The sequence below is a fragment of the Vigna angularis genome, chromosome 7 (genome assembly GCF_016808095.1).
Source record: "Vigna angularis cultivar LongXiaoDou No.4 chromosome 7, ASM1680809v1, whole genome shotgun sequence".
NCBI classification, from domain to species: Eukaryota; Viridiplantae; Streptophyta; class Magnoliopsida; order Fabales; family Fabaceae; genus Vigna; species Vigna angularis.
The window spans coordinates 14627358-14650672 of record NC_068976.1 but is presented as its reverse complement, the minus strand read 5'-3'; the positions used below and the strand labels follow the sequence as shown (position 1 = coordinate 14650672).

Here is a 23315-nt window from a genome sequence, read left to right as displayed (position 1 = left end):
CATCTTTCACTTGATCATATTTCATATCAGACATATTGAAAATCTATTAAAGCAACACCAACCTTGGTGCCTGAAGAAAGAAGGGTCGAATGGATTATCAAATATCTTCTGCTTCACAATACAGTAGTGGTAGTGAATCCGGTTGGACCCATTATTTGGACCAATCTTCTCTTTCTGAAAATTACTTCCGGAGGAGAAGTGGGGTGGTGGAGGATGAAGGAAAGGGAGCAAGAATGGAGGAGTCTGAGGAAGATTTATCAATGGTATCTGATGCTTCTTCTGGACCTCCACATTATGATAACGAAGACTGTTGTCAGAATTGGTATCCTTGCCTTTCTTCTACAACCAAAGAATCCCAAAAGAAGAAGGTCAAAGAATATGCCAGAAGTCAACAGTCTTCACCTCTCGATGACACTGCAAGCTCTCCGTTTTTCAACTATCCCGTGGAGAGTCACAAGGTTAATTTCACTCACAAAAATATGTTTATGCTTAGCAGCCAAAAAGAAAAAATGCTAATGGGTTGGTTCTTTTGTTCTTGAGCAGAAGCAAGACAGTTTCCCCGGGAATGGAGAAGTTGAGAGTGCATTGGATTTTTCTCAATGCGTATCTGCGACAAGAATAAAGGTAAAACTCAAGTTCTAGTGCTGATTATTTCATCAAATTTTTCTGTTATGTTATAAGTAAAAGCATTAAGCCTTTGCATGGAGAATTTTCATTGCGTTGAGCTAAATTTATTGATCTGTGCAGAAAAAGACAAAATTCAAGAAGCACTTGAGTTTCTTGGAGAGGTCTATAGCTGGAAAGCTTGCCACAGAGGAAGAAGGTATAGATCCATTTGGGTTGAAAATTTAGTTTTATTACTGAGAGAAGAGTGATGGGAAAATATGCTAACAAGGGTTTTGTTATGTGTTCTGATCAGGTGGTTTTGATGAAGAAGGGAAATGAGTTATTTTGCTGTAGACCTTGTCACTGTTGTTGCTGCATTGCTGTGGAAAGAGAGACCAGAAGAATGGAGGTCAAAGGAGAGAAGCTACTCAATGTCTGGCAAAAGGAACGCCTTTTTCTTTTTCTTTTTTATTTTTTCAAAATATTTTAAAAAAGAAAAGCTCTTATGTTGTAATTTTACCTTTTTTTTTTTTTTTTAATCTACTCGTATGCTACTGCCTATGGTATTGGGAGCAACCTAAGAGAATATAGGAAACTGAATAAGGTTTGTGTCCTCCATTTTCTTTTGTTGTCATTAGTGGCAGGCATCTCTGGGACCTCCCAGGTCGTGTTCTTTTGATACTATTCACAAACTCTTCCTCATATGGTATTCACTATTCCTCCTTTTTCTCCAGTAATAATAAACACAAAAGAAAACCGAATTAACTAATTCACCACTGAACACAGCTAGCTAGCAAGAGAGCCAGAGAAAAAGGAAAAGTCATTTCACCACTCACCAGCATGAAGCATATATCAAATCCAAAGGCCTAGTAATGAGTAGTGACCCACTTTATTAAGTTGAGGCAGTGCCAGCCTAGCTCACAACCACTTTGGGTGGGTAAATGTGGCAAGGTAACTTAGCTTCACACCCAAAATGGACAATGTATCCAAATCAAACCAAAAGCCAACCTTCATTTTAGGAGCAACCCCACCACCTTGTGAAAACTATTCCACTTCAATTCACATCCATTCATAACACTCCCTACAATTATTGAACTTTTGTTTTGGTAGGATATATATCAAACAAAATCTGTTATTCGTAGTTTTTATATCCTCAGACTCCAACCAACTGCATGGATCTACTACAAAATAACTCAGATATTTGGAAACGGACAAACACATTATTATTTCACCTGTCATTCTTACTTTATTGTGTACTATTTAATTAATATTTGTAATTGGAAATTACAGTGTTACAACTCCTCCAATGCCAACCATGGAACACGCGAGATTTAGAATGGAAGACTCGCGTAGCTTTCCAACTTATACACCGAATTAGAAAACGCTTAATATAAAAAATTAAGTTGCTTCCAGATTCTCCCAAACACATTCCTACGCAATTTAAATATATTCTTTGATAGATGTAAACATTAAAATCATTCTTCTAACTTTAAGATGTGATATACGAGTGGTTTAAATCAGACTGAGCGCTTGCTGCAACTATTGCATTGAAAGCTTTGGATACACGCTCTCTCCTTCCAATCAACGCCTCAACTTGAGTTTTCGGAAAATAGTTTCAGTTTACTCTATTTATTTACTCCATCCGATCAATACACTAGGCATGTGTAACAGTCTTTGTGCAATTTCCAAAATACTTCAGAGAAAATCAAGGAAAAGAAAATAACTTTCAAATTAAAAGGAAATAAGTACAACTAAATCGCCAAAAATCTTGTTATGAAACGAACTGCTTTTATATGAAATTTTAATTACATATTAATCATGTAGTATGAGAAGTGTCAAGATTATAATACATAAAAGCAGCCAAAATTAATCTGGGGATTTGATTAAGAGTAAAAGTACAGAACTTGTGTAAATAAAAAAAATGTAAATTGAAGCTATTACTAATGGAACAAAATTGATTATGATAACACAATACATGATTCTAGATCCTCCCAACCATGACGAGACAAAAAAGAAAAACAAGGGACTTTTATCCCCATCATATCCCCTCAAAGCTGAGAACAATTCTCTAAGCTGCTTAAAGCTCATGTCCCATATATATGTCTGTGGACTGGTGGGGCTTCTAAACTCTTGACCACTTGCAACCAGGGTTTGTCTACTATAAATAACGAATTTTTTGATGTATGAGCTAAAAATAAAACAGGATTCTCTAATGGTAGAACTTGAAAGTTCCTCCTAACAGGTTTATCTATTGGTAAAACTTCAAACTTCCTCTTAGTCCCCTTCTTAACACTAAAATATTGTAAATTCCCAGACCTTGAATCTTGTGTGTTAAGCATATCACCTTCATCTTGCTCCACAGGCAACCCAAAGTCAATCAAGCACATTGCCCTGAACATTGAATAATTTTCAAACATGAGAAAATGATTAAAAAATAAATAAATAGAAAAACAAAAAATATTTCGTAGTTCTAGTTTGAATCACAATTCTGAAACCAACTGACTTAAGGGTTAACTTTCCATGTATCATGTGTCTGAAAACAACAGGCATAGATATCACATTACTGTCTGATTGTTGAAGATACCAGGAAAAACAGAGAAAAACCTAGAAGCAAATCTTTCTTTCGATATTCTAAAAAACAATCACAGAATTACTAAACAGCACGAAATTCTTCATACAGGATACACACACACACACACATATATATATATATATATATTAAGCTTCACAACAACAAAATTTAAAGAATACCTAAAACATTAAGGGGGCACGAGTAATAAAGTAATAGGGCGCTTATCACATGTATAAAAATACTATTTTACATAAAACATGCTCATTTCATATTTGATTTTTATCATTCCACAAATGGAAGTTGTCAACTTCGTATTCACAAGGAAAAAGAAAAGGGCATATTTACCTAGAGCTGTAAACAACAACCGAAGATGATATTGCCGTTGGAGAAGATGAAGCTTCTGCTGGAGGGAATGAAAGCCCAATAACTTCACCAGGAAATTCCTGGTATCTCCTAGGAAGGGCAAAAGTATGTCGTTTGGACCATTCTCCTAACTGCTTGGCCTCTACGTCAAGTGCATACACTTGATTTGAGGATGTTGTAACTATCAGAACGTTGTCATTTTGGGGTGGAAATCCACCAGCTGTAACAGAGGCGCCATCTAATCTTGAAATGAACCAGTGCTGGCTGCAACACAAGCAAGTTTATTATATAAAATACAACAAAATATCAACATCAAATAATTCATGCAATCAATGCCAGCTTGTAAAGAAAAGCACACCATACAAAAGAGGGGAAAGAATAACACCCTTTGCTATTTTACAACACCTAATCAGAATACAACGTTATACTACAGAACTACCACGGCAAAAGCAACAAACATCCAATCAAAGCTTTATCAAGATTGTCCAACAACTATTTGTCTCCCCAAAAGCTTATTTTATTTTCAAATTTCTTATCAAAAACAAAATGACCAACTATCTTCAGAGAAGCAGCAGCTGCAGTAATGGGTATCCAGAATTAAAAAGGAAAGATTAAGCAAATTAGAAATCTCACCTTTGTATCTCCAGGTTAAATACATATATATCCCCAAAACAGTTCACAGCTGCCAACCATTGCCCATCAGAACTAGAAAACAATCTCGTTATCGGTGGCTCAGTTGGAGGCAAATCCTCATCCTGAGACTCACAACGTGGTGTAAAAGTATGCACTAATTCAGTCTTCCCAACATCCACAACCTACAGCATTTAAAACCATTATGTTTCAACAAATCAAACAGATTTTTACAGCCTAAGATCATATAATTTAAACAATTTGGAAATCACTGAAACAAATCAAACAATAGATAAACTTAGAAGTTAACTGAACAAACCAATATAGATTAGAAAACCTTATAGCAAACAAGAACAAGTGCTCATGCATTTGCAAGTGGAGAGGACACTGTTCAAAAGATAAAAGTATCAACAAAACATACATTTTTACAACTTAAGATCACAGTATTTTAACATATAATTTGGAAATTACTGATAAGTAATCAATAAATAAACTACATGCTATAAAAACCAGTGTACAGTAAAGAATAACGCTATTCAATAATTGATCATGCATTTGCAGGCAGGATGGAAACTGTTCAATAAATCACTAATAATAAAGAGTTCTGTAGATTTTTCTAGGAGGATGTGGCAGATTCACAGTTGGTTAGACCACAGATCCTATCTGTAGAGCAATAACAAACAAAGTACATTCCCTAAAAACAGTCTTCAGGTTTAGGTGCAAAAAGTAACCAGGGCCAACCAAAGAAGGGACCAGAATACAGAGCACAATCATCACAATATGGAGTTAATAACAACAACCATATTGACAAGTTCAGGAATTCTGACAAGCAGAAAGAACTTCCATTATTAAAACAATTAACTATAACAGATTTGAAGCATGTCACTGGCTTACATATATCCTTCTGTCGCAACCTGCTACTATCAACTTGGAAGAGTCATGAGAAAAAACCATAGAGTGGGCAAATGGTAACTTTTGAGGAAGCTCCCTTCTATCAACATTCCATGTGATTTTGCCCATTTCACACCTTCTCAGTTCCAAAAGACTAGGCCTTTTATGATCAGAGTATGCAAAGAGCGCCCCTGAATTAGAAATGGTGCTGCAAATTATCTTACGAGATGCCTTACTCTTGACTCGAGCAACTATTTCGGTCTTCGTAAGGGCCCCAGGGGTGGAACCACTTTTAAGCGGTAGCAAATGAACATCTATGTGCTTTGATGATTGGACTAAAAGCATTTTAGATTGATTAAAAATAGAATTGAGTACTAGTTGAATGGGTGTCCTTTGGGGTGCAGGACAGATGTCATGAGGAGGGAACTGGGTGAATTCTTTGACTGGGTAGGCAAAAAGTTTTGTGTCATCCCCTGCTGATATAAGCATGGGAACCCCCAAATGAGCCCACTTATGGTAACTAAAATCAGCAGGCTTCCTTGCACCTCGACTGCTCTTAATCCTCTTCCCTGGGTTAATTTCAGGGTTAATGTCACCTACACAAAAAAGCACAGATAAGTAACAGAAAATGGAAAATATATAAACAAAAACTAAAGATACTGCTTATTTGGATAAACTTTTCAACAGCATAAAAACTTGTTTTTGGTATTCAAAAGAACTTCTGGTTGTACTGAAAGATTCACATTAAGAAAATAGAAGAAAAACAACGTTAATTTTTCTCATTATAACAAAAAACTTAACAAGCTCATCCAAACAAGCTAATAAATACTTGAAGAATAAATAACAAAATATATAGACCTTCAGGACTTATCGGTACAGCAACAGAAAGGGCCCTGATGTCGTGTGTATGAGACCTTACATGGTGAATATAGATCCATCTCTTCGTCATAGCAGAATAGTTGATATCATCAGCTGATGCTACCTGACTATCAGAAAGCTTGTAAAGAATAACCTGCAAACAAAAATAAACTAAACCAACATTATTATACTTCACACCAGTAACAGACAAAATACAGGATAACACTAACTGAATCAAAAATTAATGAACAAACAATAACAGAACCATATGCTGATATTACACATTACTCTTGAGAATATACAAAATTCAGTCAATAAATGAGACACCGTAAAAAATGACCAACAGTGGACCTTGACTACGAACAGTTCGAGAAACATCTACACATGCATTAGAAGATGCAGCAAATGTAACACATATAACCAAACACCTATATATTTAGCAATTATATGACAGGAATATATAATAATTTGCCTGTAAAGTATGACTTGCTTTTGAATAAAAATAAAAATACAAGACTAAGCTAAAGCTGTACGCTATTTTAACATGCTTATTTAATCTTCCTTTTAAACTGTCAAACTAAATCATGCTTATGTAATATCCAAGAATAAATCCAATGCACGCAGTGCACATGACAAAAGTATACTAAAAGGCTTGTAACGGTCATATCAAAAACCAAATGACTATAAATATCAGTGTTTTCAAAACATCATTGTTTTTTTAACTTCTATTGAGGAAAATACACAGCTACACATTAACCCAAAAAGGTCATAGCTATCATCTTCAATCCTTGGCAAGAAGTTCATCACTTCAAGTGCCAAACATCCTACACAACAAAAATGGAACTACCTCTCTAGTGGTTCAACTTCTGATTTTCGGTTTTCATTTATTCTTAATGACTATACTATTTAAACCATTTAACTCTACTATTATTTGCATTATGGCATTTGTGTATGCCGACAATGCCAACAACAAAACATCATATGCACTTCCATGTGGCAACACCACATATTAATGGACAAGATAAAAAGTGCAGAGGAAAATATACACAGTCACTACTTGAATTTGACCTCATCAATGACAAGACAACGGTGAAAAATAACATAGTATAAATCTTGTGAAGAAAATAATGCGTGAGGTCAAAAATAAATTTCCAAATAAAATCAAATGCAAACATAAGCAGCGAATTTCAATTTCAAAGATGAATAACTAAGGGTGCACAAGAATTGACAAATCATAAAACGCAGTACCTGACCATCAGAACCAGCAGAAAACACCCTATTGTGATTAGGAGCTGCTGCCAGAGCAAATACATGTCCCTTATGTAAAGAATGTGCTTGCAAGAGAGTTCCATGCTGGCTGTCCCAAAACTGAACACTACCACTGCTGTCCGCACTGACAAGTGTACCATTCCTAGAAAATGACTATCTAATGAGCGACAAGAGTTTGCAAATTGGAAGAAATCTACCATCAAAATTATAACAAGATGGTGTACGTGGATTGCAGATGTATGCATATTAGTCAAATTCAAAGACAATGCAACAAAGCATGTTTCCACTATCACCTTAGAGACAGTAATGACCATATGCAAAGTTCTTGCCCACTGCCCAACCCTCCAAGTCCAGCTGTAATCCTGTAGACTTCATTGCCCAATGTAGCATTCCAGCAACGTATCAAACTGTTAAGAATCAGACAAGAAAAATAAATAAGGGTACTCTCGGACACTACTAATGAAATGTAGATTATGTTGCTAGACAGATCTAGTGTTTTTTTTTAGAAAATGGAGCATACAATTTGGCTTTTATAAAGGGAAAATAAACGGTGCTAAGATTCAAGCAACATTAGCAGCACACAAAGTGATCTTTTTATCAATCACAAATTCAATACATACCCATCACTGCTTCCTGAATATATGTAGTTAGCATCTGCACTCCAAGTCACACTTAAAACTCGTCCTGTAAAACGCAACAAAAACAAACACTTAATGACCATAACACATAACCAACGAGAAACTGTTACACAACAAATAACTCGAGGAAAATCTCACCTGTGACAGGGGGAAAAGATTTTACAAGAATAAATTCATCAGAGTCAGAGATTTCATAGATTTTCAATCGTCCATCATTAAAACCAATCACCACGCGTGGAAGCTCCCTATATGAACGCTCAAGAGGACCAGGCGAATGAGAATCATCATCACCATCACTGCTCTCATGATCATCAAAATCATGGAAACCGTTCCCATTTTGAGTCACCATAGGTCCATCCTTACTTTCATCTTTTACCTTTTCATCAATAGGAAACCTCATTGCCATTTGCCATATTGAAACTTCAGATTTCAGCACCGTCTGCAAGCACCAAGTGTGTAATTGGTAAACCAAAACAACAAACTCAAATAATAATAAAAAACTAAGAAAACCAACCAACCATTTGTAACACCATAAACATTACCCAGACAAAGCCAAAAACATATTCACTAAAACAACCAAGAACCACACCTAAACTAAGCCTCTGAGGACTAGGACTGTCTATTAATTGGTGTTTCAGTTAGTAATGGTCCTCATTCTACAGCAAAAAAAAAACACAGTAAAAAATGTTCCCATTGATGCTTCGATCATATAATTGCCAAATAAAATAACTCCATTATATGTTATACCTCCTGTTTCAAGTTGAAAAGATTCCACCTAGAGACCGTGCCATCGACGTTGGAGGAAAACAAACGACTTCCGTCGACACCGCCAGGGCACCAAATAAGCGACGTCACTCTTCCCTCAGGGCTTCCGTGAATAGTCTATAATTGCCAATCCAATGCATCAGAACTCATTCAAATACTCACAAGGAAGAGAATCGAGATAAAAAAGGATCACCGTAAGTTATGAGTTAGGTAGTTACCAGCTGACAGTGCCAGCCGATGGCCCCGGGAGAAACGAGCCAGATTTCAAGAGAGCCATCTTGGCGAGCGGCGGCAACTCGTGCGCCATCGATGGTGGTGGCAAGCGCCAACACCGGCGAAGGTCTCCAATCGATGGACCTTACCCTGTAGGTTTCGACCATGGAGCCTCACCCCCCAAAACGGTGCGCAACACGCAATTTGGAGAGTGGTTGGTTAGTGAGAGAAGAAGAGGAAGCCAAAGAGAATGAGAAAGAGAAAGAAAAAGAGGTTTAGGGTAGAAGAGAAACCCAAGGCGGCCATAGTTATTAGTTAGGTTTTGTTTTGAGGTTTAAGCGCGGACTTGGATTGGATTGGACTGATCCGTATATGTTCCGGGTTTGGTATCTCAGGCCCATCAAGCTTCTCTCACTCTTTTTTTTTCATCTTTTTATTTTTAAAGTTCAAATAATAAGATATACCTTGTTTCTTATATTTAAAGAGTAAATTACTTTTCTATGATAATTGTTGTGATTTAAGAGAGATTTTCGCAATTATTTTCTAACAAAATTGTGCATTAAAAATATAGTTAATGATTATGATAATTTGTTAATAATTTGTTTGATAGCAATGAAATGATAAAATAAAATAATTATTAGATTATTGTTGTAGAATTATTATCATATTTGTCTTCTGATAGGATTAGTTTGTTTTATCTTATCTTTCTAAAGAAATTTTGTTAAATAACAAGATGATATAATCTTTTTGTATATATGATATTTATAACAGATAATATATTACATAATATGTAATCATTTTGACACTTAACATTTAAGTTTAATTTTATTTAATATGTTTTGAATTAATATGTTCAATATAATATCAAAACGTTCGGATAGTGTCCCTGTTTGACATTAGAAGAAAACATCTGTGATTATATTATACTTATATTATACTTGCCTTTCGGAATTAGAATAAGAAATTTTAAAGCATTTGAAAATCATGTTCTTAGAAAAATGATTAATATTTAATAATGCGAAATTAATTATAAAGTTTATTAGTTTCTTTCTGAACGGTAAATTTCTTTTCCATAAATTACAACCTGTCCCGTCACAGGGTAGGTAGACAGGCTGGTCATTTTTTAAAAATTTAAAAAATAATATATTGAACTTTTTTTGTGGATATATTTATAAATGAATATAAATATTTTATAAATTTTAATTGATTAATTAATATTTTTAATTTAATAAATTAAAATAATTATTACATTTATATATTAAATTATTTTGATATACTAATAATTACAATGATAAATGTTAATGATTTAAAGTATAACAGTATTATATATTTATATTTTTACAAAAATATAATAAAGAAAATTTAATATTTTCTATTATTTTAATTCTAGCTTTTAAATTAAAAAATATAAAAATATAAACAAACCATCTAATAGGACAAAAGTCGGTTAGATTACCTTTAACCTGCCAGTGAACTAAGTTAAACATGCCAAAGTAAACACATAAATTGAAAATGGCAAACTAGCTCTTTGGTCCTTGACACTCTTAATTTAATTTAATTTCGAATGTCTTGAAACAATTTCCCAAATATCACATTTACTTCATTTTCTTAAAATTATTTCTATTTTGTTCAGTTGGTACTTTTTAAGAGAGAAAAAAATGGATTCTCTCCAAATCTTGACTTGAAATAAGGTAAAGAAAAAAAAATCACTTTGACTTAATGGTTTTGTAAATAAAACTAATTATTATATGCTTAAATATTTTTTGAAGTATTTGCAAAAATATAGTGTATTATATAATCGTTCAGTCAACCATTAATAAGATGCTTGAATATACCATCATTAGGACTGGACGGTCACAAAACTTGAATGATAGGTCAATTATTAATGTGATTAACTCTAATGCTAAACAACTTAAAGTAAAGTATGATTATCAATAATTGGATTGTAATTAGGTTGTTGATAATAAAAAAAGTCACTCCAAAATCTATAAACATAGGTTTGAAGTAAGGAGATGGGTGATTGCACTTATTGCGCTATTAATATCTTAATTATCAAACATTGAGTTAACTTTGACATGAGAGTGTTTTCTACAAATGCTCCAAACGATGTGGACAAATGGCTACAAGAAGACTTGGAGTAGAACACAACTTTTGGATCCCTTAGACTACCTTTTAGATGTTGGATGTTGACATCGAGCTTACACTTTGAAACATTTTGATACCCACCATAAGGTCGAGTATTCAACAACCAACAAAAATCCTAAGATGAGTACAAGGAACATGGCGAGCAATGTTGTGGCGGAGGAGTTTGAGAATCACCCTAATCAATTACAGATTATGAGAATCGACGATTGTTAACTCTTTGGCAAGTGTACCAAATCGTTCAAAGTAATAAAACCGGTAAGACCGGATATCGTTTCCCAAGAGACTCGTGTAATACTTTAAAACCGTATAATAAGTTAACTAACTTAGACTAAGAATACATCATTTTGGTATGATTCAAGTGTAATAAAATTCCAATTCAAATATATGCGATAAAATGAACGTCTTAGAGGCTAAAAGATTGGAAAATGGTTAATGGATAATGAAACAATATGGATGAGATGTTGGAGAATGATTGTAATTACTACGCTATCATGCAAATGCACATCACTACTTCATCAATTAATTGCGTTTGTCAACCTTCCAATTATACTTAGACCCAATTCCTTGGTAGAAAAAGCCTAGACTCACTTCTTTCAGTCCCAATTCCTTGGTAACCTAGAAAATTCATCTGCATTACGATTAAAGGTTTAAGACAACTAAAGCATCAAGCTCCATTCCTAGATACAATCTCCCTTAGGTGTTAATTCCAGTTCAAGATCCACACAATACTTTCCAATATCTAGCAAATCTTAGATTCATGTTATGGTTGATCAAGTCACAACAAGCTTTAAGAGAAGGAAATTAAACACTCACAATCAATTGAAGGAAGCTTAAATTCATTAAACTCAAGTGCATTTACATGAAAGTTTCGTAACTACATCATTCCCCAACAAAATGAAATTAGTTCTCCATAGTCATGGAGAACTTGAGCTTACAATGGAGAAAAATGGAAGAATGGAGATCCAAGGAGGAAGGATGGAGAGTTTCCACTGCCCAAAACCAGCTCCCTTAGGTCCGAAAAATCGTGTTCCAAGCTTCAGCCGCCAAGAAGATACCACCCTCAGTTACAGAATGCTTTAAATAGATCTAGGGTTCCATGTCAGCAGAGTTCGCGCCCGGGCGCCCCTCCTCAGTCGCGCCCAGGCGCGAAGCTCTCGCAGAAGGTCGCGCCCGGGCGCCCTCTTTCTCGCGCCCAGGCGCGGAGCTCGCGCAGATGGTCGCGCCCGGGCGCCCTCTTGGTCGCGCCTGGGCGCGGAGCTCGCGCATATGGTCGCGCCCAAGCGCCCTTTTGGCCGCGCCCAGGCGCGAGGCTTGCGCAGAAATTGTATCCTGCTTCCTTCTTCTTGGGCTTTTTAGGCGTGAACTTCCTTTCCTGCTCCATCAGATCCTGCTTTTGAATCCTTTTCTTGCTCCCATTCTTGGTGAATACAGTACTTCTCTAACAGCTTGCAATTCGCCTACAAATTTGAGGAAATAATGATGAAAACTTGCATGTAACGCTTAAGCTAGACTTATTCGCAAACTTAGATGAAAAGGGAGGATTAAACATGTTTCAAGCTTAAAAAGGGTAGATTTGGTACAAGAATTGGTTCAAAGATAATGGTAAAAATTACCGTTATCAACGATCCTTAAGGCTGAAAACGCAAGCACTCGACGGTCTATGCCCCCAAACCTCAACACAACAACAACAACAATTCCAGTCTGCCCCAACCAGGCTCAAAGAAGACTTGTGCATAACAGTCACGAGGGCAGCACGAAAGCTAGAAGGGAGATCTCCTTTGTGCTAACGATGAATACAATCGGCTTGTTGCCTTTCACGGTAGCCATCATAGAGACTCATATGCTTTTAGTTCCCCAGTCTTTGAGATATACGACGAATTGACTGATCTAGATGAGAACCTAGGGATGTTCATCAACTAAATGGCCTTCTACACCACCAATGATCTTGTGTGGTGCAAGGCATTTTCCCTTTCCCCCAAGAGAGAAACGTTAGCGTGGTTCAACTCTTTATCATCCAACTCCATTGACAACTTCGTGGTTATTCGTTTGTTGAAACATTACAAATATTTTGAAATCTTAAAATTTTCCATAATGCTTAGTACCAACTTGGAATTCCATGGAAGCAAATTAGAAATGATGAATAATAATATATATTCACCAACATCAACTTGAATAATAATGTTACTTTTATTTTAATATTTGAATGATTTTCTTTTAGATTGAATGAAATAAAATAAAATCTACTAATTTATATTGTTTCTTCTTTTTCTCTTATCTCTAATTTAAATAATTTTGTAATCAAATTCGACACAGATTCTATCTAACTCAACCTATTTATTCCCTCAGGGTAATTCTCGAGTTCAACCATGCAAAGGAAAAAGTCTTCTGCTGATCTATGCCAACCAAACCGATTTTACCACCAACCTTTACCAATAATGACCCTTGAGTTAGCCAACTAATGATATCTAAGAATAAATTCTTCAACAAATAAACAAGATTTGGGTGCGAATTGGTATAATGTTCATCTAAACTATGGCAAGGTTAGAAATGATGGTATAAGATAATGTAGATTATTCTATTCGAGCATGTAGATTATCGTTCGAATTAAATTTGCAAGTCCCATCTTCTACAATGCAGTTTTTTCTAATGGCAACTTTACACTATAATCTATACAGGTTCAACAACAGTAAACTAACTGTTAAATCACTGCGCTATCAGCAACTGTGTCCTCTTCCATTCTTGCTCCATCTTCGTTTTCCCTCTCGTCTTTCTCAACCTTCAATCTCTGTTTCAGAAGAGTGAGTTTTATTTACAAATATAATTTATGTGGAAGCAACAAGAAGCCACAAAGATTAAGAACTACAAAATGCAAAAGGGGAGAAATGATCAACAAATCCTAAAGTGACAACATATAAATTGTTGAAATCTTTCTTTATAATGCATCAAGCCAGACTAGGAAATTGAATGTTTCGGTAGCACCGATGCTGCAATCATTGGATACAAAGAGACGTCCACAATAATAAATGTGAGCCTAGGGAACTAAAATAGATCCTCTCCTAGTTAAGCTTCGGCCATGGATGAAAAATCGACATACACTAGTCCATACGCATACAATCTGACCCTAGATCCACACAGCAGCAATTGGGACCTTCAACTGTCTCAAAATCAAGTTTTGATTTTAATAAAATACAAAAGGCGAGCATAAGTCGAACCTGTTATGATATTCTTATCACCATAGGTCCTTACATGAAATTCATGCTTAAATTAGTCTATTTTATCTCTCATTTTTTTAGTTTTTTTTCTTTTTTCTAAAGAGTGTCTATTAATTCATTCAACCCTACTTCTACCCTATTTTCTCCAAAAAGAATAGTTGTGCGGGACTTTAAGGCAAGAGAATTCCTCAATTCAAATACACAACCAGAAACGAGGCATTAAGTCTAAACAATATTCACCTTTATAGCCGTAGACGAGTCCTTTGTTTTACACGCAAACATGTTTTCGTATAGCTTCGCATCTTTTTTGTCTTTGTCAGCTTGAAGTTGCTTCAATTTCTTTTGAATTATCTTTACCTCCCTAAAAAATGAAAATAAAAAAAAAATGTTTCTGTAATGAGAACATGCATTTTTAATCTAGCAGTAAGTTCTCTTCAGGAGAATCAACACCTTCAAGTTTTAAAGTACCTGTTTTGTGGGTCCGCCACAAGAGCTTTCTTGATGTCTACATCTGCTAATACGAAGTCTCCAGTTTCTATATATGCTTGTGCTCGTCTGTACAAAGCCTTCACGTTGCAAAATTCAACATCAAGCACCTTAGAAAAGAGTAAGCAATTCAATGTTATAGATAGTCTTATAACCTAGGCCTACATCTTAGAAATTGAATGATAAGATGATACAAAACATTCCTTTCCTCGTTAGCGCTCTCTAGCATGCATCACCATACAATAAGCTTCCAATATATATTGAAAATTTTCACTTCTTGACTGTTTTATTACTTTAGAGGGCAAGCCTTGAAACAATGGTAAAGTTCTTGTGCCTTAGTGACCGATTGGTCAAGGATTCAAATATGGAAATAACATCGTTGCATATTTTCAAGGATTGTGTACAATGACCCTCTCCCATATTTTCACATAGTGAGAAGCTTCATGACACCTGAGTATGTTAGTTTAGCTTTTTGGCTGTTCTATAAGTTTGTCGGTATTTTTACATGGTAATGTAACAATTTTTTAAGCCCATACTGTGTTACATATAGAAATTGAAAAAGACATAGTGTGATTCTTCTCTTAATTGAAACATGTAAGCAAGTGATTTTAGCAGACAAAAATACTAAAATATTTGTTAAAATATGTCTCGAAAAATCTCAAACCTCAGCATAAGTGCTAAAAGACCCCTCCACTAGTACATTCATTACAAGCCATTCATGCACCGTCAGCAGATGAAACAATTGATGGATAGTCATACAGATACCCTAGTAATACTAAAGTGTGGGTCAGCAGCCATAATATGCTGTATTATTGACGCCGAGTGAGCAAGAGACAAGGAAAAAGGGGATGCAAGCAAGGCTCTACATTTAATTGTCCAAACATGTAATAGTGATGGAAAGAAGAGTGACAAAAATGTGAAGCCTGTTAAGGTGTTAAAAGCAAAGAGAGAGAACGAGGTGAAAGCAAGAATTCGGCAGGAAGAATGGAACTTAAGCAGAAGCTACACCCTAAAAACCAAGCCTAATTATAGAAAAAATCCATTTTTATTTCTCCAATATCCACTAATTCACAGTTTTTTTGCAATGAATGAAAGAGTTTCTCCCTCCCTATTGCATACCAGCCAGATACCTCAAGAAACTCAACATATAATTCAAGAAAAGCATATCATGATCCTGATGAGAACTATTTTTACTTATTTTATGTTGAAAGTCTCATATCAGCTAGAGATAAGGTTAATTCACAATATATATAAGTGAGTACAAACCTCATATTATAAGCCGATTTTGTAAGGTTAAGTTAGACTTAAAATACACTTCTTAATTTTGTATCAGAGTTAAAGTCTATCCGAATGAAATTGATGTTTATTAGGTGTATTGTTCCACTTGTTATGGGACTGCTATCGAACCACCCACTAATGTTTAGTCCCACACTCGATATGTATTTACCTCGACGTGGGAAGAGTGTGTTAGAAGTCTCACATCGACTAGAGATAAAGACCAATTTAGAGTATATATGTAGGTGCAAACCTCATCTTATAAGCCAGTTTTGTAGAGTTGAATTAGGCTTAAAGTTTACTTCTTAACACTTTACATCCCAATTTGTTATCACTTCTCCCACCCATAGTTATTCTCTCCAATTAGCCAATCTGTTCTTAGAGTTGCTGGTTCAAATGTTATGCACAACTTGATTGACTATTACCTGCGAACATAGCTTGATTGCTCCACTAAAGTCATTAAGTTTAAGGCTACAAGTTGCACTATTCAACCAGCATGACACTCTCAGTGCATCGGCTTGCTTTTGCTCACTATACCCGAAGGATCCATCGTCACTAAGAAAATCAACCGCCTGAGAGAGAACAAGGTATCATGGATTTGGAACTAAAGGAATCTTTAACAAAACTTAAAACCCAAAACCAACGCAAGTCAAGGATTTACCTGTTCATACTTCTTCTGTGCTCGGAGGTAATTGCCACCTATAAATAGTACATTTCCTTCTTCTTTCTTCCTCCCAGCCACCTCAATTTTCTCCTTACTATTCAATTCCCATGGTGCTTTCTCCTTTAAATCAGACAAAAGTTAGAAGTATTGAAAGCAATGCTGCACAGAAAAACATAAAGGCATGTATCTAACGAACAAAATATATAAAGCAAAACAAACCAAATCATACTACAAGTCATTTTGGTTTTCTCCACTCTTCGTTAAATGGTACAAGTTTCCATCATAGTTATCGAAAAAACAAAGTTCTTCAAAATTTTCAATTTGACAAGGGGAATATTTTGTTCTATTTACCTTGATAAAATCCAGCATCTCAACGTCATAGACTACATTTGAGCCTGGTGGAACAATAGCAAGATCTCGTTTCACTTCAACATTTCCAAATGCATACTCAGGATGTATGGAAATAATGGCCCTCTCACCCTTCTTCATAGTTGCCACAGCTCGATCTAGACCAACAATCACTTGTTCTACACACAACAAAGTAAAAACACTATTATCATCACCACCTTGATGTCATAATATTAAAAATCCTCATGTCATCCCCAAGCAAGGGGAAAATGTATGTGTTGAAATTATGGAGATTTAGTTATAGGGCAAAAGAATCAATACTAATTGAGATAGTCTTATATTGTCTTGATGTGTTTGATATTTTCAATAAAATTTTATCACTAACCCTTATGTGTACTACTTGTACTGTATATGACCGAGTACCTCTCAGCCATACCAGTATAGGACCCATCCCTAGCCGAATACATGTCAGACTATTAAGTCGACATGTACTCGGCCTATCCCTATTCGACTAGAACAACATCACACAAAACACTTAATCACATTGGCTCATGGTTGAATGCAATAATTTAGAAGCTAACAAGTATTTGGGCTTATGGGCCCAGGCCCATCCACAAAAAAAAACCATAAACAATAAGTATAAATAGCACATCCTATGAGGTATGCTAATTACATTCATTAATTATTGCATTTCTTGCTTGCTGATGCACTAGAATGACTTGGGTGTTGGAGTGTCTTCTACCAGCACAACCCCTACCCAGCTCAATGAGAACAAGTACTCAGGAGGAGGACGAGTACTCGAAAGATTGAAGGTTGGAAGTGTTTGAGGAAGTCTTAACAAGATACACACTCGTGGAATGCATCTCATCTCAAATTTTATTTCAGTTAGAAACTTTATGTAAAGCATTGTGATGATTAATGAAATCAGAAGTTTCTGACCACTTCTTTACACAAGCCATTTAACCCAGTGGCCATAATTGCATCAACAAGAAAGTCTAGGGAACGTTCTAAGTGAACTCCCATTGCATCAACATCGCGAGTCTAGGGAACGTTCTAAGTGAACTGCTAACACTGATGGATTGGCGGGGACATTATTCGTAAACTCTCGTCGCATCAAAATCGCAAGTCCATGGAACATTCTAAGTGAATTCCTAGGACTAACCGATCAGTGAGGAATGTTCTTCGTGAACTCTCATTGCGCAAAATCGCAAGTTTAGGGAACGTTCTAGGTGAACTCTTAGCACTAACCGATCAACGAGGAACATTCTTTGTGAACTCTCGTCGCATCAAAATCACAAGTCTAGGGAACGTTCTAAGTGAACTCCTAGCACTAACCGATCGGGAGGAACGTTCTTTGTGAACTCTCGTCGCATCAAAATTGCAAGTCTAGGGAACGTTCTAAGTGAACTCCTAGCACTAACCGATCGGCGAGGAACGTTCTTCGTGAACTCTCGCCGCATCAAAATCAAAAGTCTAAGGGAATGTTCTAAGTGAACTCCTAGCACTAACCGATCGACAAGAAACGTTCTTCGTGAACTCTCGTCGCATCAAAATCACAAATCCAGATAATGTTCTAAGTAAACTCCTAGCACTAACCGATTGGCGAGGAACGTTCTTCGTGAACTTTTGTCGAGTCAAAAGAATGTGCCTATACACAACAATCTAAGTGAGCTCTTAGAACTCACGAGGTAGATGATCGGTCGACAATGACCAACTTAAGCAACATAAACGCCTATTTGGCACAGTTAAAGAAAAACCGCATTGCAACAACATAAACGCCAAGTTAGACAACTGAAAGTTGTATTTGATCAAATTAATAATAATAATAATAATAATAAAAAATCAATTTATGAAAAGTGAAGTGTTCATTCAATTAATCATCAATTGTGTATGGAGGTATACAAAAGAAGGCCGAACGGAAAACAAGGTGGCCTAACTTAAAAGCTTCGTTTGACGAATGACCATGAATACAAAATAACTTAGAAAAATATAAACACCTCAACACCCCAAGAGGTCCCTCATTCCTCCTCACCCACAGGGTCCCCCTCCCCCTCCTCCACTTTGGCCCCTTCAGCTTGAGCATAAACCTCGGTGCGTTGAGGCTCTTCCTGCTCGACCAATTGCTCTTCCTCGACCTGAGCGGGAGGCACTAGTATGTCAACCAACTGCTCATCAACAATATGTTTCATGACATCGAAGCCTCCAAAATCAGTAGGGATGTTGAAGAAGACAATTGCTTGGGTGAGTGCCTTGTTGAAGCCGGCAATGTGCTCATCATAAATAGCATTGCCAAATATCTAGTTCTCTTTGGTCATCTCAGCCTTTTGTGTCAGCAAGGCATCCCGCTCGGCTAACAAATCCTTGCATCGGCCACTCACTCTTTTATAATTCAACTTGAGGTCATCGATCTCCTACTAAAGTTGTCAATAAGTCGTTCGGGCCTCAGTAAGGGAAGAGGCAGCCATTTTCTTGCCTTCTTCATAGGTCGCACAAGCCTTCTTTGCCTCATCCAGTTGGCGATTCAAATCTTCATTCGCTTTCAGGACAACCTCCAAATCCTGTTGGGCGGCCTGTAACTCCTCGGCATAAGCGGTCTCCTTAGGAGTTCCTGCGGAGAAGGCCATGCAAATCCCCGCCCGCACGTTCAGCTCAAAGGCCATGTCCGCAGCCTCCTCAGAAGTCATCCACTTGAAGAATGCGTTCTCTTCACTCGACAAGTTATTGCTCACTCGCTTGGCTACACGGACGTTAGGGTCGAGCGGTCCCGTTAGAAGAGGCCCTTCGGGAGAACTCCTCTTGCTTCTTTTTTGGGAGGTGGAAGACTTCTCCTTGGAAGATTTTCTTTTCCCCTTGTCTTTGGAGGTTGGGGGAACAACCATGATGGGGGCAGGCTGTGGCACCCAGGGGGAAGGGCGAGCGGTCCTCAAATCTTGGGCTAGATAAGGAACAAATCATCAATAGATAGGGAAAGTTGATAGTCAATCTTAAGAAATGATGAGGAAATTAAGAAACTAACACTAGAGCATAATCTAATATATTTATGATAAGATATTTTCATATTATAACAAACAATGTACAAAATAATGTAGCTAAAATAGATAAGAAAAACCTCACCCTCATCAGTTATGAATTCCAAGGGTTGTTCTTCACCAGTTCTCCTTTTCTCAAATACCGTGCCATCTTCTAGCATAGCTGTGAAGCTGACTGCAATAGGAATTTCATCAAAAGCAATTATTCAACCGAGCCTTCTTCCTTTCCTTTAAATTTGAAATTGAATGGGCAAATAACATGGTAAAAAGAACATTAACTCCTGTCCCCAATAACATCAAGCGACACTAGATGTGGGAATAACAACAGGAAACTAGCTAACAACAACTCATTATTTTAATATGGAAAGTGTATGAACTGAATTATTCTTTCATCACAGTAAATTATCGTATTTCAATTTTAAACTAGAATCACAATTCAGTAACATTAGATTATGTGATTTACTACTTATATGTTAACAATTTTAACATTGAAGAGATGCACGAAATCGGAAATAGAAAAATTATAGTCACACAAGAGTTTAATAATATGAATATAGATTATAATATGACCATGACCATAGATTTGAAATTTCTTCTCACATCATATAACAATAATCCTTATCCTTACAATTCTAGATTTGTTCTGATTCAAATCAACTACATTAATAACCCATCAACTAGTGGTTGAGCTTATTGAGCTTGATTATGTTGTTTTCTTAAATTTTTACCAGTAACATGTGCATCCTCATTGGCTGTGAAAGCACCCTCCCCTTCTTTCAATATTTTTTTAAGCACCTTGGAGTCACCAGTAACATTTATCACAGGCTTGAAGGACACCAATTCAATATTAGCATGCAGTACTGAATTTGGAGGGATTCGACAGAGCCCAGTTCCAGAATCTCTTCCTGTCTCCCCAAAGGCATCTGCAGTAACCATATAAAATAAATTCCAAATTAATCATCCAAGTCATCAAACTACAAGACCCCTCAAGATAATGAATAAAAGCGTAATTCCAAGCACAACTTGAAAGAAGCAGTAAAAACTAATAAGGTTAAACGGGAATGAACCCAATTTATAGAAAAGAATTATGCCAAATGTTGGAAGTTGGCAGTTCCCTTACCTACATTGGTCTATTTAACAAGGAATATTATGGTAAAGTAACCAAAGTGCTAGCGAACAGAAACTGAATAGGAGAGAAGCATAAACGTTACAATGGACTACAGGGATTGTTACACCAATCAGGCTCCTATTTTGAGACCACCAAAGTTTCATGTATCCCAACTCTCAACAAAATAAGGAAATTAGGCCAATACAAAAAGCCATTCATTTAATTACCAGAAAAGCCAAAAAAATGTGGAAATTTAGGCAGGTGAGAGGAACAAAAAACATACACTGAGGTTGGACAATTAATTCGGCCTTTTCTCCCCTCGTCATAGTCATGATCACTTTTGGCAAAATCGGAAAAAGATGACCTTCAACCAGCACCATAATTAGTCATACAAACTGTGAGATGAAAAATGAAACTATACTCCCTATTACATGAAATCAATAAGAGATAGAGCTACGTGAACAACATACCATCCTTCACGTAAAACTCAACTCCTCCTTCAGGTGTCTCTTCAACAACAGTACCATCAACTAGTGCCACCTGATACTTCACTGCAATGGCAAAATATCCAACACAAACTAATAAGCTGACAAAATCTTCACTGCGTGCCAAGAGCAATACAGCTACAGAAATCATCAAAGTGTGCAACTATATGAACTAAATCAAAATGCTCTATTATTGTAAAGATTTTTAACACTGTCATCCGATCATGGATCGCCACGTGCGATAAGATTACTGCCTTTTTGAAATAACTACTTATCTAAGCCGATTATTACTACGTTAGTATTGTGAAAAATCTGTACAACAACAAAATATGGAAGTCAACTTATTCTTTTTGGTATCCTCCACAAGAAAAAATCATAACACCACAACCAAGAGCCAAATGACTCTTCCTGAAATATTTAAACCACAGTTACAAAGTCAAACCTAAACTCGAGACCACTAATTAAACTAACTGTGTCTCAGTTGATCAACATACTCAGGCTGTGAAAATCACATTCTAACATACAACCCTCTACTTAGTAATATGTTCAATTGATGCAAGGAAAAAGAAAGAAGCATAAACAGGCACGACAAGGAAGTGGTAGAATACTACCAAGCACTTCATCGAGATCAGAAGGGCGGTCGTTCCCACTCCCCTGCTCCACAATTTTCTTAATAACGCCTCCATCTTTGCACACATCCACTACTCTGATCCACGAAAGGAGTTCCACCTCAAACTGCACAACAGAGTCGGAATCACGCCAAACATCACCTTCATCATCTGCAGGTAATGTGAACAATGCCACCTCCCCTTTCTTCATACTCGTAATCCCACGGTCCAACCCAGGAACATCATCATTGCCAAGAGTAAACGTCAAGGGTTGATCCGTGTCCCAAGTGGAAGAACCCAACGCCGCTCCATCGAGCAATGTCCCAACACGGTGAACTGCATTGATAACTAATTTATATCGATAGAATGTAAAAAATTAGAGCCACGGTGGTTGGTGGTGGTGGTGACTAACCTGTTACGACGTCGTTGAAGTTGGGGGTTTCCCAGCCGTGTCCGTGTCTGAGAAGCTTCTTCTTGAGACCTCTGAGTTGCCTCTCTTCTCCCACCTTCTGCGGCGGCGCTGATTCAATAACCTCGCCGGGCTCCTCGTCGAAGTCATCCTCCGATGACAGCACCACCATCTTTCCCTTTTCTGGTCTTTTCTGGAACAATCTTTGGATTATACAATTTATAACAACAAAAACCACAAAGTGTTCTTCCTCACCTGAGTTAGTGAGTGAGATGTTAGGAACACAATAATCCGTAAAAAAGTTGGCTACCAAAATAGGCATATATGCACAATAATTTATTGAAAAAATTACAAATTTACTTTTAAAATATTTACCAAAAAAAAAAAACAAATGTTTAAAAATTTTCCTTTCAAAATATCTTAATTACCTGTTTCTTCATTCTTCTTGCATCATCTATAATTCATTACATGGTGAAATTATGTATTGATTTTTTTTATTATGTAAAACTAAATTCATTTTTATTTTATAATTATAATGGTTAAAACAAGATCATTAACAATCATTGTTTTGAAATTTAATGATAGTGTATAACAAAATGGTGTCTAATGAAAAAAGAAACCTTATAGGATAACATGCTGAAAGCTATATATGTATTAAGATATCCTAAACACATAAGTTATGGTAAAACAAAATTCACTAAAGAGTATAGTACATGTATTAAATTATTGTAATTATTTTAA

The 23315-nt window shown here is 36.3% G+C and overlaps 3 protein-coding genes and 1 long non-coding RNA gene across 8 annotated transcripts; 2 read left to right on the top strand and 2 right to left on the bottom strand.

The window, feature by feature from the left end:
- Positions 1-233: 233 nt before the first annotated feature.
- Positions 234-642, top strand: LOC128193359 (protein SOB FIVE-LIKE 5-like). The gene is made up of 2 exons (XM_052880644.1): positions 234-458; positions 544-642. The coding sequence occupies exons 1-2, from the start codon at positions 234-236 to the stop codon at positions 640-642; spliced, it is 324 nt and encodes a 107-aa protein (XP_052736604.1).
- Positions 643-743: 101 nt separating this feature from the next.
- On the top strand, positions 744-1308 carry LOC108337711 (uncharacterized). The gene is made up of 2 exons (XR_008250609.1): positions 744-823; positions 920-1308. It is a non-coding gene; the product is annotated as an uncharacterized LOC108337711 (long non-coding RNA).
- Positions 1309-2547: 1239 nt separating this feature from the next.
- Positions 2548-9118, bottom strand: LOC108338395 (WD repeat-containing protein PCN). The gene is made up of 11 exons (XM_017575239.2): positions 8811-9118; positions 8575-8709; positions 7966-8266; positions 7810-7873; positions 7483-7596; positions 7169-7331; positions 5921-6074; positions 5066-5658; positions 4175-4356; positions 3524-3805; positions 2548-2997 (listed from the first exon to the last, which is right to left on the bottom strand). The coding sequence occupies exons 1-11, from the start codon at positions 8970-8972 to the stop codon at positions 2691-2693; spliced, it is 2457 nt and encodes an 818-aa protein (XP_017430728.1). The 5' UTR covers positions 8973-9118; the 3' UTR covers positions 2548-2690.
- Positions 9119-13472: 4354 nt separating this feature from the next.
- Positions 13473-22869, bottom strand: LOC108337292 (peptidyl-prolyl cis-trans isomerase FKBP62). Of its 5 annotated transcripts, none has more exons than XM_052880524.1 (12): positions 22578-22869; positions 22169-22501; positions 21543-21623; positions 21356-21436; positions 20693-20887; positions 20050-20139; positions 16939-17114; positions 16585-16707; positions 16349-16495; positions 14631-14728; positions 14403-14523; positions 13473-13735 (listed from the first exon to the last, which is right to left on the bottom strand). In XM_052880524.1, exons 1-12 carry the CDS (start codon positions 22744-22746, stop codon positions 13649-13651), a joined length of 1701 nt encoding a protein of 566 aa, XP_052736484.1. In that variant the 5' UTR covers positions 22747-22869; the 3' UTR covers positions 13473-13648. The 5 variants fall into 5 exon arrangements, with proteins under 5 accessions (XP_052736484.1, XP_017429274.1, XP_052736486.1 ...); XM_017573785.2 differs by having other exon boundaries at positions 13474-13735; positions 14631-14758; XM_052880526.1 differs by lacking the exon at positions 16349-16495 and having other exon boundaries at positions 13474-13735; positions 14631-14758.
- Positions 22870-23315: the final 446 nt, after the last annotated feature.

What these genes read in the sequence shown, in the direction of transcription:
- LOC128193359 (XM_052880644.1), top strand. Translation starts at nt 234, where the DNA reads ATGGAGGAGTCTGAGGAAGATTTATCAATGGTATCTGATGCTTCTTCT. An exon ending in ATCCCGTGGAGAGTCACAAG is followed by an intron (nt 459 to 543) that starts GTTAATTTCACT and finishes GTTCTTGAGCAG; the next exon opens with AAGCAAGACAGTTTCCCCGG.
- LOC108338395 (XM_017575239.2), bottom strand. Translation starts at nt 8,972, where the DNA reads ATGGTCGAAACCTACAGGGTAAGGTCCATCGATTGGAGACCTTCGCCG. An exon ending in TATTCAGGAAGCAGTGATGG is followed by an intron (nt 7,597 to 7,809) that starts GTATGTATTGAA and finishes GATTCTTAACAG; the next exon opens with TTTGATACGTTGCTGGAATG. An exon ending in TGGTCATTACTGTCTCTAAG is followed by an intron (nt 7,332 to 7,482) that starts GTGATAGTGGAA and finishes GTCATTTTCTAG; the next exon opens with GAATGGTACACTTGTCAGTG.
- LOC108337292 (XM_017573785.2), bottom strand. Translation starts at nt 22,746, where the DNA reads ATGGTGGTGCTGTCATCGGAGGATGACTTCGACGAGGAGCCCGGCGAG. An exon ending in TGAGGATGCACATGTTACTG is followed by an intron (nt 20,140 to 20,692) that starts GTAAAAATTTAA and finishes TTCCTATTGCAG; the next exon opens with TCAGCTTCACAGCTATGCTA. An exon ending in CAATCAAGCTATGTTCGCAG is followed by an intron (nt 14,759 to 16,348) that starts GTAATAGTCAAT and finishes CTCTTTTCTAAG; the next exon opens with GTGCTTGATGTTGAATTTTG.